At 41.4% G+C, this 16,984-nt stretch overlaps 2 protein-coding genes across 7 annotated transcripts in view; one reads left to right on the top strand and one right to left on the bottom strand.

Annotated features, from left to right (window-relative positions):
• Positions 1–11,015, bottom strand: part of PSIP1 (PC4 and SRSF1 interacting protein 1) — a 33,729-nt gene extending 22,714 nt beyond the window's left edge. Inside the window, exons 1-4 of one of the 2 annotated variants that reach the window (XM_057379649.1) lie at positions 10,948–11,015; positions 10,286–10,495; positions 9,291–9,367; positions 5,023–5,161 (exon numbers count right to left, since the gene is read on the bottom strand). In XM_057379649.1, the coding sequence (XP_057235632.1) occupies positions 5,023–5,161; positions 9,291–9,367; positions 10,286–10,357 (288 nt within the window). In that variant the 5' untranslated portion in view covers positions 10,358–10,495; positions 10,948–11,015. The other variant, XM_057379650.1, reaches the window with a different exon arrangement.
• A 2,903-nt stretch (positions 11,016–13,918) lies between these two features.
• Positions 13,919–16,984, top strand: part of CCDC171 (coiled-coil domain containing 171) — a 146,441-nt gene continuing 143,375 nt past the window's right edge. For 4 of the 5 annotated variants that reach the window (XM_057379643.1, XM_057379644.1, XM_057379640.1 and 1 more), the window contains exon 1: positions 13,919–14,259. The gene's annotated coding sequence lies outside the window, so the exon portion shown is untranslated. The remainder of the gene's footprint in view (positions 14,260–16,984) is intronic. The other variant, XM_057379641.1, reaches the window with a different exon arrangement.

Here is a 16,984-nt window from a genome sequence, read left to right as displayed (position 1 = left end):
ACTTCTGATACTATTATAAAGAAGTSCATTTTTAAATAAGCTATTAACCCTAAATGATTCAACTACCTGTTCCTGAAAATGTAAGGAGAAGAAGTATTACTGTCAGGTAACTAATGAATTAAAAGTTAAAACCATAGAAAGAGATGAGATAAAGGCTAAATTACTCTTATGTTCTTCCATTATATTGTGTATAGTTTTCTCTCTTACATACTAGCTCCTTCAAAAAAAGCAGGCAGAACTCCCCGACTCTTATTTTTGTCCTCCACTTGGGAAATGGGTTTGGGTTTAAGCTCAACCTACAAGCTTCTTTCTGCCCTCCAACTCCCTTACCAGCAGTTACCAGCAACATCTGCAAAGCATAAATACTGCTCTCACAAAATTCCAGTTCTGGCAATGAAACAAAAAATATGGCTTTCAGGCGGCCTTACCAAGATTAAAAATACAGTGGAGAACTGCTAGCAAAACAACCCATTTCACCACTGCTTGGGTCCATGGCAACCTTTACAAAGCAAAAGAAGCAGACTGCAGCTTCTCAAGCCTAAACTGTCGACATTGTAAACTRTGACATCCAGGTGCCAGAACACTCTGCAGCTGAAGATGTGGTGTGACAATGGGCCATGGCCATCCACCGCACTGCCAGCTGCCAGAGACTAGGGTGTATCTTACAAATGTCATGAACCTCGATGCATGTGCCACTGTCATGGCCCCCATGCTGCAGTGAAACTGCTGAGTCAGTGCCATCAAGTGCCACTCAGCTGAGATAGACACGAGTGGGAGRCAAATCCTGGCAGAGCTCTCCCCACCAACACAGGAAAGAAGGATCTTCACGGGATGCTGAAGATTCTTAGTGGTGACTATCTTCCTCACTTCCTGTGATTTTTCACTTTTGCCTACTTTTCTATTTTCTTTGTTGCTCTCTGACAGTGAATAAAAGTGAATTACCATTTTGTTTACTAATATTTAACCTTGTCTGTGTCTTAATCTTGCTTCTGGTATATTTCTATCTCCCCACCTCCATGTTAGGGTGGTGGATGGTTTAGAGCACTCTCCCAGATTGGGATATATACCCAGTAAAACRACAAAGAAGAAAAAAATCGCAACTGAATGCCTCTATGCAAAGAGCTGACAAGTCTGCCCCTTTAATATCATTTTGTATCCAGATTAAAAGCTCAATTTTGCCTATACCTTCATGTGATCACCCATTCCCCTCTGACCTGCTGCATGCCCAAACATGGAATTTCCTATTAATCCCAAATTTTTGAGCTCTGACACCTGAACTGTCTTCCCTGCTACTGTTCTGTAACTGTGTTTCACTTAGCTCTATGAATCTTCTACAAAACTAAAGAATTATATGTAGCTAAAACATAGAGACCAAAGAATATCTTATACATTCACCTCCAAGACGGCAGCTAAAGAAATGCATTCATTCACCTATGCACTGAATAGTGCAACATATTAGCAGGCCATAATACATTATTCAATGTTTACAAATATTGTTGGGAAAATGATGTATTTACTCATGAGTATCTACATTACCTTTCTGTTTTCATAAGCAATTACTTGCTGTCACTTTCAAGATCCCTCCCTGCCTATGCTTATCCCTCATGCTTCTGGGCAGGTGCCAGTGACATGGGTGGAACCAAGTCTATCATTGCCCTGAGCTGGTCACAACTGGTCCCGGGGAGGTGGCTGGCAAGGGGTGAATTGACCCATCTAAACACCCCACCACACCTCGGAACAGACAGTGCCTTCAACCAAGTAGCAATGGAAGAAGGCAGAAGACAGGATGGAGTGCACAGAACAAGATGCCAGCACAGGGTACAAGGGATTTCAAGCCAAAAGAGATGCCAGAGAAAGAGGGACACTGGTATGAGGCACACAAGACATTGCCCAAGACAAGCTCCAGTCCAGAGCAGCTGTCTCATGTTGAGTACATTTAGTGTAGGTAGCTTGGTGTCACTGCAGATTGAGCTGTGAGCAGCAGGAGCTGGAGGCAAGATTTCTTGAACTCTGCATAAAAAGGGCATAGTGGCCAGCCAGGTGACTGGACACTCAGAGACAGCAGGACCCAAAGACTCAACTGGAAGACCCCTAAGTTTCCAAGCTTAGACTCTGAGTGTATGAATGTCCGGGGCTTCCTTTGGTCAGGGTTCCCCCCAGAAAGCACCCAGCTCACTGTTATTCTGTGGTTGCATTGTGATTAAATTATTTTGTGAATCCAGCTTTCTGAGACTGCTAAGTGAAACTCAGGGTCAAGGCAGTAAGGAAACCTTGTCTTGACTGCATGAGTGACTGCGTGTGCAGGTCATCAGCAGGGCAGCCAGTGGGATCACTGGAGTGGTTCTGCTGTGAAGGGCCTCAGCCCCAAGGGTGCAACATGCAAGAACGGCAACATCCTTGTAAACAGGAAAGCTGCAACAGCCAAACTAAACACCATATGAACTAACAAGAACGTGCCAAGATGCCTCTGAAGTCTCAGCACTGTGACTTACATACTATTGTGTGATGTGCCAAAAAGAGAAAGCTCATTTCAGCACACAAGTTGAAACAACTGAAAACAACCCAAAAACCCACTATCACACGACAATTTCATTGTTCTTGGAAAAGTGGGAGTTATAGGTAACTCTGTCTTACCTATAATCTTTGGCATAACAGTGACATCACACTTGAAGAATTACACCCAAAATGAATTGCTTTGAAAAAAAGGCTCATGAAAGATCCATGATTGATTGATCTGACATTTTCAGAGATGCCTCAAAGAAACAATCTAAGTAGATYCTTACTGGCACCTCTTATTTCAGATTAAATAACACTGTTTTCTGTTTTATTTTACAAGATATCCTATCTAGCAAGCCGTTGCAGAGATACTCCATTAGCACCAACAAGGACTACCCACAAGTAAAAACAAAATATGGCTAAAGGGCTTGAATTTCTCCAAGTAAAACTTGATCTTAATAACGCCTAGAACAGGGTAGAAGGAGACTATCAAAAGGAAAGCTTTCTAAAGTTAAATGCAAATTCAGAAGAAAATTTGCATGAATTTATTGCATTACTTCATTCATTCTGTAATTCAAACTGATCCAACCTTCCTGCTCAAGTAGGGAAACCCACACCTAGCTGATCAGGACTATCTTTGGATGACTTCTAGGCATCTTCAAGAATGGAGACTTCACAGCCTCACTGAATAACATGTAGCAGTGCTTGGTGACCCTCACAGGAAAAAGAAGTGCCTCCTTATATTCAGAGGGTTTCAGTGTTTCAGTTTGTGCTCTCTGCCTCTAGTCCTGTCACTGCAAATCCCTAAAAAGGGTCTGATCTCATATCTTTACACCCTTGCTTCAAATATTTGTATAAATCGAGGAGATTCCACCTAAGTTCATCAGGGCTAAGCAGTCCCAGCTCTTTGAGCCTCTCATCACTGCAGACCTGCTCCAGTCCATCATGTTCGTGGCCCTTTCATGGGTGTCTCTGTTCAGTATGCTCATGCTCCTCAATTTGTACTGAGCAGCCCAGAAGTGGACATGAGACTCCACTTAAAACATCCCTACTAGGAAGTTTTTTTTCCAGTAATTTCAAGGCTCACTTTGAGGAACAGCTTCTAAATATGATCCAGGGGAAAAAAAAATCCCACATTTTCCATCCTTTCAGTGAAGAAATAGAGAACAACCCAATGGCTCTAGACAGAACCTGACCAAGAAAGACACTGGAAAGTGCTGCTGCTGAAGAACCTGAAAGGAACTCAGGTGAAAGGACTATGCCACAGAACAGCTGTTACACTAGAAAACAGCYGGCACCAGTCTATTGGCAACATGTTATATGTATTTTCCCAATGGTATCTAGGAATGTCACAGATGCCACTAAAAGTTCTGCTTAACAGCAGTGATTGATTTCTGCAATGAAACAAARTATTACACAAGCTTGTTACTGTTGATTATTTATACCCAGATTTTAACCTAGTTAGAATGACTAGTAATAAGTCATAATTCTTGACTGCCTCARCCATCCAATACAGCACCTCTTTTTGATAGCCACAACAGACTGTGAAAAGGTGTATCAATCTGCATCTTAAAGTGGCAGACAGCATCTCTTATTGCTACAGTCCTTCCTACTGTGATGTGGGGATTAGCATCTCTCCATACCCCAACRAAGGTGTACACCTGGAAAACATCACCTTCTGACAATACTTCAGAACTCCTTAAGTCTTTTTTTCATGTTCTCCTTCAAACTAGAATCACAGTAACTTGGGATCCCTTAAGAAGCAGAATTAACTGGGGCTGAAATGGCAACCTGGTATGTCATGTAAGAGGACCAAATAAAAACAGAAAATTACAATTCTTTTTATTATTACTGCAGCATGGCTTAGAAAATCCATTGTAACCAAGGTCAGTGTACATAACAAAACTAAAAGCTTACAGAATGTTCAGAGCAGGCAAAGACAAAATGAGCAAGAGAATTTGTCTTTATATTAAATTTGGATCCTTTTATGGGTAGCATTGCATAGCTCTGGCTTAAGCTTGGAAATCTTGAAAAAAGGGCAGGAAACAAGAAAGTACTGATGGACAAAAATTGAATCAAGTCATGTGACAGCGGCTAAAAGGCAAACATCACATTGTTTCCAAATGCTGGAATGAAAATACTGCACACTACAGAAAGCATGCACTGTAATCTTACAAGGATACTTGCAGACATTGGTATTTGGTTTTAGCAAACAGAGGGTAGAGCACCTGACACTCCAAAAAAMCACCACTTTTCAAGCACAGTCACACTGTTACAAAATTAAGTATTTCAGGAATGTATATAGTTGTAAGTATGTAYGTATCTCCAGTTAAACAACCTCCATCTCTTTTATGCTATCAACACCAATAATAAACAGTATTTAATTCTTTTTAAATGTATGAAATTTTGTCTAACCTACAGTTAAGTAGGAGCAATRAGTCAATTACCCTGTGTCAGGAAAACACTCACTGCCTTTCCCCTGCTGTGGCGAAGGCAACTAAGATTTGTAGATTCTGCATCACTTACCTGCTGATGAGAGAATTTCACTTTGGGATTGTTGTCAATTTCCCACAACCCTTCATTAAAACCCTTTCTTTTATTTGGTTTGCCATATTTATCTTTATTTTCTGAGTAAGGGAATATATCCTTTGGTCCCAAAAATGCCCTTAAGGAAAAGAAAGAAAAGAATTCACATTTTAATTGGTYAGTCTTTTCAAAGAAGTAAGCACCAAATGTTATTAAATATTAAATTAATTACTACTRTAACAGCTATTCTTCTAGAGTCCTTAGTTTTCTTAACTGTGGCCTTCAACAGCCCAAGGTTTCCATTACTACCACCACCATACATATCACTCCTTCCCAGAGCATTGAGTGTTAGGGCAAGAAATGCTCAATGCTGCATCTTAAGACTGCAGCTAACAAGTCAACCAACTACTCTGAACTGGATCGACTGAAAACKAAGTAGCTTATAAACAAACAGAAAGAGCAATTGCTTCCTTAGAAAAACTCAAGCTTAAATGTTAAGAACAAAGCTTCCCTGAATATTTTTATTGGGATGAACATGAAAAAGCATCACCTGAATACACTGACTGCCCATGTCTTTGTAAGAATGCTATGTAAAGATGTAATTAATTCAGCATTAATTCAGTAGTTTTTCACAGTCTGACAATAGGACCTCACAATTTGATTATGAAATTTAAACAATAAAAACTTGAAAATGTTTTTCTTAAGCTTCACCCCAAGTCATCTTTTGATGAAGTAAACATGACTATTTCRATTTTAAGATACTCATGGAACTGTCTTGATGCTGTCTGCATCTTTTCCCGACAAACAAAAAACACACCTGTCCCTACTGTAAGCTGTTGAACTAAAGCTTTTATCTATTAGCTTTTCTCATAGGAAAAATCACAGTATTCACTACTAGCTTTTCCAAGTTGAGACCTGGGAAAATGAGGTACTGTGTTACCGAGGGCCAATATTCTGGTTTATGCTGGAGAGCATCAAAGACAATTTCATTCATGCTCTAATTTCTTGGTGTTTCAAAGTTAGGATTTCTCACCACTAATCTGTGTGCTGCTAAAAGAAAAAAGACCACACTCAGGTGGTACATTCTCAGTTTCACTCCATGGCATTGCATGATTGCAAATATATTACATCCAACTATTTGAAAAGTTGCAGATACTAGCTTTCTTRAGTACCAGCTCATGGTAAAGTTTAACAGGTATTTCTAAAATATACTCCACTACTTTCCCTTACTACCGTTAAAAAAGAGTTACTTCAAAATAACACTCCACTAAAACAAGGGGGGGGAGAAAAAAGAAAAAAGCATCTCATAGAAAGCTTAAGCATTTTCTGCGCCAGCAGTAAATACTCATCTATGTGCACAAAGTATTAAGTAAGCCATTGCCAGATTAAGTGTAAATCACCCACCTCCTAGCAAGAGATAGAGAGGATTCAGCCAGTGTGGGAAACATGCACCTGCAAAGCTTATTTAATCAGACCAAAAAGATGGGGAGGGAGACAGAGCAACTGGGCGAGACAAAAACAGGAAAAAACACTGCCTCCCTTCTTCCCTATTCTCTGAATAGAGGCATTTTTCCAAGGTCTCCAAGCCTTTGCCCGGATTGTCTGGCATTGAAAAATGCCGAAAACATTGAAAAATGCCCCAAAAATGCCCTTTACTGTGAAAAGGGCTGCTGTTTACTGTTTACTGGGCTGCTGCAGTTTATTCCCATGTATCAAGAAAGGAAAAAGGTACAGGAAAAAACTGAAACAGAGATTACACTAACACATAAGGTCCAGAAACTAGAGTTCAGTGTGACTTGTTTGTGACCCTAAAAAATTTCCACTGATGTGATCTAACACCAAAACATATGCAAATAAAGTACTTTCCCCAGCTAGTAAGACCTTCAGATGGGGTTTTTTTTTAACAAAACTTAATACAACTATAAAGTACAGGCTAATACTTGTTTACAGTAATTTAATAAACTGAACTAATATTATTTCTAGAAGCCAAGTAGGAATTATTCCCAAGCAAGTCTTGTCTTCCTTTTCCCCCATGGCTCCTTTTTCCTGCTGTAATCACCCACAAAGCCTRAAAACATCATCCTTTATACAGGACATTTTAGCATGATAAACTGATCACACAGATTTTTAGAGTTGCCACTAATTACAGTAAGATAGATTGTACATATACAGCCTACTAACATGCTGACAGTACAGGGTCCAACTCTGCACAGATGTTTAARTCTTAATTGTGAGAAGCACAGCTGAGAACAAGTTCACCAAATCTATTTTAAATCCCATGAAAACGGTACAAGAAATTGTTAATTCTAAATAACTCCTGATGGATCACCGAAGTCACGATYCACAGCTAAAAACTTAAACAAAATTACATGCCATGAGAATATCAGTCTCCCTTTTACCTGGTCTATTCCTTCCTACTGGTATTTAAAGGTATATGCTGTAAGCAGTAAGTGAGACCAAGAAGTATAAAAGTTTCACCTGTTACCATTCTACAGAGCTCAAGATAGGCAACATGCTCAACAAAGCAGGAGACAGCTGGGTTATGGAACACCCTGTACACCCAATATGTGTGACACAGAGGCAAGTTTCTCCCGTATTCTGTGGATTTCTGAAATGTAGTAACCTGGAACCTTGAGCCTAACAAAAACCAGATAATAGCAAAACTTTATCTTGTAACTACAAAGAGTGAGAAAAACACATTCCAAATTACTCATGTAAACTATTGAAAAAAACGCAATCACCAAACCTTTAAAACCCAAACATCTCTTCGGAGCCCTAAGCAAAACACGAAGTTGGATAAAACTTCTCAAAACTTGCAAAGATATTTTTAAAGCTTTAGATAAAGAGTTATTTGTTTTCCTTACATTAAACCTGCATTCCTGAACTTACTTACAACTGCATAAAACCCCAGTGCAATCCAGAATGACATATACTTCACCACCAGCAGAACCAAGACAGTATTGTGTTGGAGTTGCCAAAGAAATATATCAGTTGCATGAAAAAATGTAAGAAAAAGAAGAATTTTAACACTTTTAAAATTGTAAGTAAAGAAATGGACAAGACAAACCTTGTAACCTTGAATCAAATACCAGGAACTCCTGTTCATCCACAAAATTACATACACACAAAACCACAACCAAACTAAAAAAAAATTAGTCACAGAAGGACATACTGAAAGATGAGACCAGCTAAAGAAAGATACATGGGCCAAGCATACAAAAATCTTTTCCATCACAGAAATGGCTTTAAAGAAAAAAACAGTAACAAGTAATATCAAGTAGGGGATGCTTACTCTTTATATTAACAGGGCAAAGTATCTTGTCTTAGCAAGGCTTACTAGATGATAGATGACTAAGTACCAGATTAAAGAAATTGCAACAGATTCAATAAGATGAAGAAAAAGTAAAGTCTTTCCACAAAATGTGAGAAATGGAGAATTTGTGTACACAACTTATATCTCTAATCTGCCATTTTATAAAGAAAAACAGAAGAATTAAAAGCACATCAATATAGGTTTTAATTGTTTGGTTTTCTTTCAAACAGTTTTGAACTTTTTCAGTTCTTTCAAACAACTGAATGTGATAACGCCTTAAATCTACACCAAGACAACYGGCCATGCTATAAAGTAGTGTAGTAACGTTCAAAACACAGAACTGCATAAACCCCAGAATATTTTCTGCTAAATTCAGCAGTGGAAGACATACAATTCCTTTAAAGCAAATACTGTATCACGGCAAAACACTTCTTCAAGTAMCCAAAGATCATTATTTCGCAGATTGATAGATATGAAGCTAAGTGCCTCATCTCTCTCCAGGTCTYGTCTCACCACCCACAACCCAAAACCTCATCAGAAARAAAAMCAAAAACAAAAAACCAAACAATAAAAATAGTCCCAGTACATGATTATCTGACTGTTTCTCAAATTTTGCCTATTTCACTCTCTTTGATAATACAGTATTAAGTATTTTGACTATATACAAGACTATAATTAAAAACCATTTCAGGAAAAAGAACAACCCCCAATCAGCCACATCASTGTGAGTAAAATTACTTTTTTCTTCTGATGAGTAAAGTGTACATGTTATGGCTATGGTCTACTATTCACCTGAATAGCTTAAGCAAATGTTAAAAAACAATTTAGGAAGCTGTTCCAATAAATACAATAGTACAATAAATAGTTCGAAATACACTATATTCAGAGACGACAACTTTTTGCCACAGCATTTAGAATGAAGAAAATACTACCCTGAAACATATTAATGACTTACGTCTCGTGGGTGCCAAAAAAGAAAATAGGCATTTTATTCATAGGAGGTTTTACTGCTCCATCAGGAACTTCATCCACCTGAGGAAAACACAACTATTATACTTCAAATCAAGAATCAAGTTTAGGCGGGATACATAAAAATTCAGCATTGAAGTGGGAATTAAAAAAGTTACAGATAAGTAATGCAGGTACTGACATCTTTTTTTTACAGTATGTGAAAAAAGATAGCAGAACAACAATAGAAAATGACAACATCTTYAGTTTACAGCAATACTTTTCACATCACCACGGATATTATAATGTATTACAGGTAAAAGGCATAAATCAATTTCATCCACATACTGCCCACCCTTAAGCAAAAGCAACAGCAAGACCTCCCATGCTTACACTGACCTGGAGGTAACTTGTGGAAGCCCAAATGTGAAGTACTACCAATGTGATAAACTTTAAAAGAACCCCAATACCTAAGTCAGTATCTTAGCTAAATGCCGTTTACCTCCATTACCGCATTCAACAGATGACCTAGGGCAATCCCAGAACTTGGCATGCCTCTTCCAGTGGAGCATGGAGAACTCAAAAAAAAGGACTGCACAAATAACTACCGTACACTTAGCCTACTTATCAGGATGTACGGCAGACACAGCAAATTAGGACTAACTCTATCATAACTTTGTGTTTTCCTTTTGCCAAAATAGAGCAGTTATTTGGGGACATTATTTTTGTACAGCTAGGGACCTAAACGGCTCCAGCATCACGATACCACAAAGCAGCCTTCATTCCATAAAACCATGTAACATAAATTCAGACAACCTGACAGGGCTACCGGTTAGCTGTAGTACTTGTTACRGATTTGCAATTTGACTGCAAAGCCGCCTCTACCCCCGGGAGCACACYCGCGCACTCCCTCCCAGGAGGGGAAGCTGAAAGCGATGCCCAGCACAGGTGTGTGAGCGCATCCCGCAGAGAATGAAGGAGGAAGAGGAGCGGGAGCCTTACCCTGGCCGGCCAATGGGGGTAACCTTTCATCTTGGCGAAGATCAAGTCTCCGGGTTTGAAATCTCGGCTCATGTTTTCTCACCGACTTGACACCCTGTTGCGGCCAGGCAAGTCGCACCGACGGAAGCAAGGGCTCTGCGCCTTCAGCAACAGCGGAGGCACTGCCAGCCGCCCGAGGTGCCGCTTGCTGCCGGGATAAACACACCGGGGCTGGAGAGGAGATACAAGAGCGAGACAACAGGGCACGTCAGCAACGCCGGGCGGCCCCCAGCTGGGACGCGCTGCGCCATGCCCGCCCCTCGCCCCCGCAGAGAGACCCCCCCCGGGGCACTCCGCAGCCTCAGCCCCCGCCCGCGGGCAGGGCCAGGCCGCCCCCAGCCGGGAGAGCCACCCACCGCCTTGTCCCCATCTCTCCCGTCCCCGAGCGGCCACTCGCTCCCTCACGGGCACGATGGCGCGAGAGCGCTGCGGGGGGTTGGGGGGGGGGGGCGTGTGGGGGGCAGCAGAGGTGCGCAGAAGAGAAACTCCGCCCGCCCTCCCGTCCTCCATCCATTCCACCATCCCTTCTTTTCTGTCTCTTTTTCCCCCTCAGCCCCCTCCCTCTCTTTCTCCCCAGCCCGCCCGCCGCTTCACCAACGGCGCTGCAGCTCCCCGCTACCAACCGCGCTGGCTCTCGGCCCGCCGCCCTCCGCGGGAAACACGGCCGCACCGCCTCCTCCCGCCAGCGGGCCCGTACCACCCGGCACGCCGCACCGGGGCGGCAGGGGAGCTCCGGACTGCCGGGGAGCACTCGGCCCGCGCCCCGCCGTGAAACAAACCGGCTCGGCTCCCGGCTTCACGCCTGAGGGAACGCGGGCAGCCACGAGAGGAAAGAGGCCGCCAGCCCCGAGGCAGGGGTGGAGAAAGGAATGGGGAGAGCCTCGTTCGCCTCCTCTTCCCCTCAGTCGTAGAAGTGGTTCGTTCTTCCTCCGGTGGGGGCGGGGCGGCCGCGGCCCCGCGGGCGGGAGCGGAGGAGGAAGAAAGAAGAAGAGGAGGAGGAGGAGGAGGAGGAGGAGGAACTGCTGCAGCGGCGCGGCCGTGGTACCGCCCTCGGCAGTGGCAGCGGCGGGAACCGAGACTAAGGAGTCAGTCAGGCAGCCAGACGAGTGAATGGGTCCTGCTCCGCCACTGACAGGCTGTCGCCATCCTCCTGCGCAAAGCGGGCGAGTGCGACTGTCCCCGCAGCTCCGAATGTGTGTTTCAGACCCCACGAGCACCGTTAGAGAGCCGTCCCCTTCCCAGGCGTCTCATCCCGTGTTGCTGCTGGCTCCAAATCTGCCCGTGTTGCCTGGGTACTCCACAGAGGCTTCTCTCGATGTCTTCCCCCAACATCCAACAACCCAGGTTTTATTAAGTCTGTATCGAGTTCTCACCTGCCACTTAGTCGCCATTAATTCCTAGGTTTGGTGGAGGGGTTTTTTTGTTTGGTTGGTTAGTTTTTATTTTTTAACTAGGATTGCTACTAATTCAGACTTTGTGTTACTCCTCTGGTCCTCTCCATACCTATTCTCTCGTGGCTTCCTTACCAAACCCTAGTAAGCTCCCTCTTCACCTAGCATGTGAAGCCACTGTGCCCTCCTCTCCTGTTTCTGTCAGCTGGTGTCCTTGCTGCGTGCATCAGCCACCTCCAGCCACCGCACAAGTATCTTTCTTCACAGAGAAGACCTCAAAACCAGATACAAACTGACTATCTTTTTTTCTTTCGGCCTGCTTGTTCTGTTGTATCTAATTCTAGTTCTCCATCAAATATTAACTTGCTTGTCAGCTCTCTGTGGCTTTAGTCCTATGTGATGGTCCCACACACCACTGCCTGCAAATCGTTGTTTGGTATGTGTGTGCCATACAATGTGCATACAGCTGTAAAAGTAGTGGCACAAAAAAACAGCTCCTTAAATTGTTTTGCAGGGSCAGACCTAGCCAAGACCTAGCCTAGCTCAAGTTTTCTCCCTTGGTGTGTAGCACAAGTTTTACAGGTCAGTTTTCTGCCAGCTGCCCTCTACTTGCACATAAATGTAAATCCTTGTGAGWAGAATCATCTCACCACTTTCAGTTTTGATACTGAAAACTCAAGTCRGGTGCAAAACAGCCACTGCAATTGCCACAGAGCAAGTTGCGATTTGTTCTAGACTCTCTCCTCCTTATATACAAAGTGTTGCTTTATAAATATTAAAAATTATATTAATTTTTAATATATTAAATATAACACACCATCTGTGTTAAGCAAGAACAAACTGCAGTTTTCTGATGGCTTAAGCTAGTCAAAATTGGTTGATTTTCTTGGAGGTGGCAAAGCTCATATCCCTGACATCAACTTTCTAATAAAAAATAAAAAAAAAATCAATATGTAAGACAGATCAAAAACTTGCATTGTATGTACAAATGAACGATCACTTGGAGCAAAAGTTCCCATCCYTGGAGGTATTTAAAAGACATAGATGCAGCACTTAGGGACATGGTTTAGCTGTGGCCTTGGCAATGCTAGCTTAATGGTTGGATTCAATGATCTTAGAGGTCTCTTCCAAGCTAAATAATTCTATGATTCTATATATGAGATGTATTTTTCCATATAGGAGGAAGGAAAGGTGTTTGCTTAACTACATGCATGCAACAACTGCATGTGTCTAAAATAATTTTTATGAATCAATGTAAAAAACTGTGTGTGGGACATTTTGGGCAGATAAGCTAGTATTATTGTTTCATAGTCTTTCAAGTTATACAGTCAAAATCTACCAAATCACTCAAGCATGATGTTAACTCTCTGTTTCCTTTAATATTATCACATAATTTATATTTTTTTTATTAGCTAAGGCCAAATTTCATCATATTAATTTTTGGCTACTTATCAGACAACAGCAGAGAGAATGTCCACTCTGTGTTTTTGACCAATCCACGCCCCCCAATCATGCTGTTATTAAAAGAACTGCAACATAATGAAATTATTTTTGTGAGCCTGGGCAACGAACTTACTTAATACATTTAGAATAACTGCATGATGGAGAAGTAGAAAAGCTATAGGTAAAAGGAAATGATCAAGTCAGAAGATAGAATTTTTTTAACTTTTGTCTCAGAGAGTGAAAATATTACAGAGCTTATTTTTTTTCTTTAATTAAAACTTCAATTTGTACCTAGAGGGATATATCACTGACATGTCACCRTTATTGTCCACTTTTCTAGGTTATTGTAGGGTGAATATTATTCACTCTTTGTGCTGTTGTTGACCTCATACATGGTTTACATCTGTGTCTTGAAATCTCTCAACTGAGATGTTTCCAAGAACCTTTCCCTTCGTGCAGGGAGGCGAACATTAGCGCAATGGTAACCTTGTTACCAGTCTCCCTCATGCAGCCTGCTGTGATTTTTGTCCCGCAATTTCTCAAAATCGCTCATCAGTTCGTTTCTCTTGATAATCTGAGTGAAGAATGTGCTGCCCCGAGTTTGAGGACATCAAATGGCTCTCAGTCAGTCGGTCATTTTAATTTCCTCCATGCGYATCACATTTGGGAGCTCGGCGCCCCTCAGAGCCGTGCGGCCGCCGGCGGCGCTGCGGGCCCGCTCGCTGCTGACGTAGCTCCGCGGCCGGAAGTGGCCGTTGGGAGGCGCCCCGCGGGCGCAGCGTCCTTCGCGCCGGGACCTGGAAACAGCGCGGCGCTTCCCGGCGCTTCCCGGCGCTTCCCGGCGCTTCCCGGCGCTTCCCGGCCCTTCCCGGCCCTTCCCGGCCGAGCGGCCTCGGGGCGCTGCTGCTGGAGCTCTGCCCTCACTCTGTCCCCTCAACCCTTCCTACCAGGTAAAGCGCCGCTCCGGGGCCAGCGGAGCGAAAGGATGCTGCTGCTTTCGTCCTTAGCGTGGTTAAAATTTTTTTAGTTTGCGTTTGTGAAAACCGAGTGTTTCTTTCATCCGAAACAGCTTCTGGTGAGCTTCTATAGCTTGCAGCACAGGTAATGTAGTTCCGCCTGGGTTTGTGTGTTTTAAATCAGTACATCTTGCTCAGGTTTATTTGCCGGAAAGGACCTTAGAGATTCTCCAGTTCCATTCCCTTGCCGTGGGCAGGGACACCTCCCATTAGACCATTCGGATTGCTTATAGCTCCATCCAGCCTGCTCTCGAACACTTCCCGAAATGGGATATTCACTTCTCCGGTCATCCTGTTCCAGCTCCTCATCATTCTCACAACAGAGAATTTCTTACCCATATCCAGTCTAAATTAATGGCCTTGATAAAGTTAGTTTAGCACATTCAAAAGTTCGTGAGGACACAAGTTTTGTAGGTTGCATCCATCGAATGTAGGATCTCCTTAAGCAAAGACTTCTTAAACTGTTTAAACTGTGGGGCTCTTACGAGCCACTCCACGCCCCTTGATTTTTTTTTCCTTATTGAAATAGCATTGAAATATTATCCATTTGTGTGCTAGTAAACTCTGCATGTGTATCTTAGCAGAGAAATGTTACATATTCAAAATTATTAGCATTCCCAGAAAGGTCTACAGATATGCCCTCCTCCCCCCACCATTAAAAGTAATTAAAAAACTTAGAAGTAATTTCAGAAAGTTTTAAAACTTCAAGGTGATGTGGATCTATCAGAGGAGATTTTGATTATGTTTTGAGGAAGATTTCTTTTTTCCTCTGCAGCTATTTTTTGCTGGATAGTGAATTCTTCTGGAGGTGAAAAAAGACTTTTGAGAAAGTTTTGGTTGCACCATTTTAATTTTTTTTTCTTTTTCTACTTTTCATAATCAGATTTTGGTATAAATCCAGATCTATTTCTGGCAATAAAAATTTGGAAAAAGATGGTATGAAAAACTAGTTTCTTAGTGTTCAGAGCTGTGTCGTAATGTGAAAATTTGGCACAATTAATACAGGTATAGTTTCCCATACCAAGATGACTCATTTTTTTTAATCCATGCAATTAATCTTTGTTGAGYTCAGTACTGCAAGTACACTGTCAAGATTTTCTTCTCCCATGTCAAGTTAAAGTTTTTGGTGTGCAAGTGACCAATAATTTAATGCAACTTAACATGTGTCTAGGAATCTCTATACTTTAAAATGGGATCTTCAACTATTTTCTCATTGCTTTGTTGCTTTCTCTAGGAATGTGAGTGACTATTTTATGATAATTATGTGTTTTGAGTCTTAAGAACATATATGTGAATTTGCATTCTGATGGGTAGATGTCAAAAATCATGAAGGGTACATCTAGCTGTTCTTTATGAATATACTGCCTTTCTGTAAAAACAAAACAAACAAGCAAAAAACCAACAAACTCAGAAATTTTAGAAATAAGTTCATTTTTGTTCATTTTCTGTTAAAATTGTAGTTTGAAACAAAAATGCATTTTTTTTCTTCTCCATATTTGTACTGCAGGCTATTAGTGACTAGAAGGAATAAAATCAGTTTATATTAATATATTACACCAAGTGCTGCCATTAAAGTGCTGTAGTAAAGTACTAGAAAGCATTTAAAGTAGGGCCACAAGGTTAGTGAAAGGTCTRGAGGTGAAAGCCTTATGAGGAACATCTGCAGTCACTTGGTCTGTTCAGCCTGCAGAAGAGGAGAGTGAAGGGGAGACATCATTGTGGTCTAAAACTTCTTCACAAGGGAAAATGGAGGGCCTGACACTGATCCTTTATCACTGGTGACCAGTGATAGGACTTGAGGGAATGGCATGAAACTGCATCAGGGAAGGTTTAGATTTGACATTCAGAAAAGTTTCTTCACCCAGAGGGTGGCTGAGCACTGGAACAGGTACCCCAGGAAAGAGGTTACAGCACCAGCCTTGACAGAGTTCAAGAAGCATTTGGACAATGCTGTCAGGCAYATGGTGTGACTCTTGGGCTGTCCTGTGCAGGGCCAAGAGCTGGACATGATTCTAATGAGACCCTTCCAGCTGAACATATTCTGTGATTCTGTGAACATGTGACTGCAAGCCAGGGATGGTGAAGATGGAGTGCAGGCTAGTTTCTTGTTTTGGACTTWAATATGGATGTCCATCTGCTGTAATGTTTAAAAACAAACCTTTATGGTTCATTAATATTGACTGTTGAATACAGCTTATGCTTCATGTTACCTTGTTTTAATTAATGAAAAGAGGTCATTAGTGTTTGCTGTTCAACTTGAAACGATGAATTTTTTAAAATGTCTGTTATAAATATGTAATCTATATTGATTTCTTTTTTATTGTAACACTAAATTAGTTTTTTTCTAAAGGTGAGCATGAAGTTATAGTTCAATTTAATATTGCTCCCGTGTAGTCCTAAATATTGCTGACATATGTAATAGAATAAAAATACTTTCAAATAGAAAATTCCAGGTTTTCTGAAACATTTGGAAGACTTGCTGTGTTACAGGCTGTTRTCAGACAGCAAACCTAGTACATGCAATTGTGGTATAGTCATTATCTTTGATAGAATTATTTTGAAGAGAAATGGAATTTGTGATATTCTTAGGAGATGCAGGATCAATGTATGCAAACAAAGTATTTTTAATGATATTCTGCAAACTTTGGCAGGGAATATTCTATTTTACTGTATATTTTCTATTATACTGTATATATTAATCTAAAATATTTGAGCATAGATGACTAGAAGTACAATCCCTGTAGTTGACAAAAACTATGAAATTATAGTTGGTAATTGTTCACATGACATAGTAGTAATGCTGTTTTCGA

The sequence above is a fragment of the Malurus melanocephalus genome, unplaced genomic scaffold (genome assembly GCF_030028575.1).
Source record: "Malurus melanocephalus ecotype Western Australia unplaced genomic scaffold, MMel_1.1 scaffold_414, whole genome shotgun sequence".
NCBI classification, from domain to species: domain Eukaryota; kingdom Metazoa; phylum Chordata; class Aves; order Passeriformes; family Maluridae; genus Malurus; species Malurus melanocephalus.
Note: the sequence above shows the minus strand (reverse complement) of the source record. Positions and strands in the feature narration are given on the sequence as shown.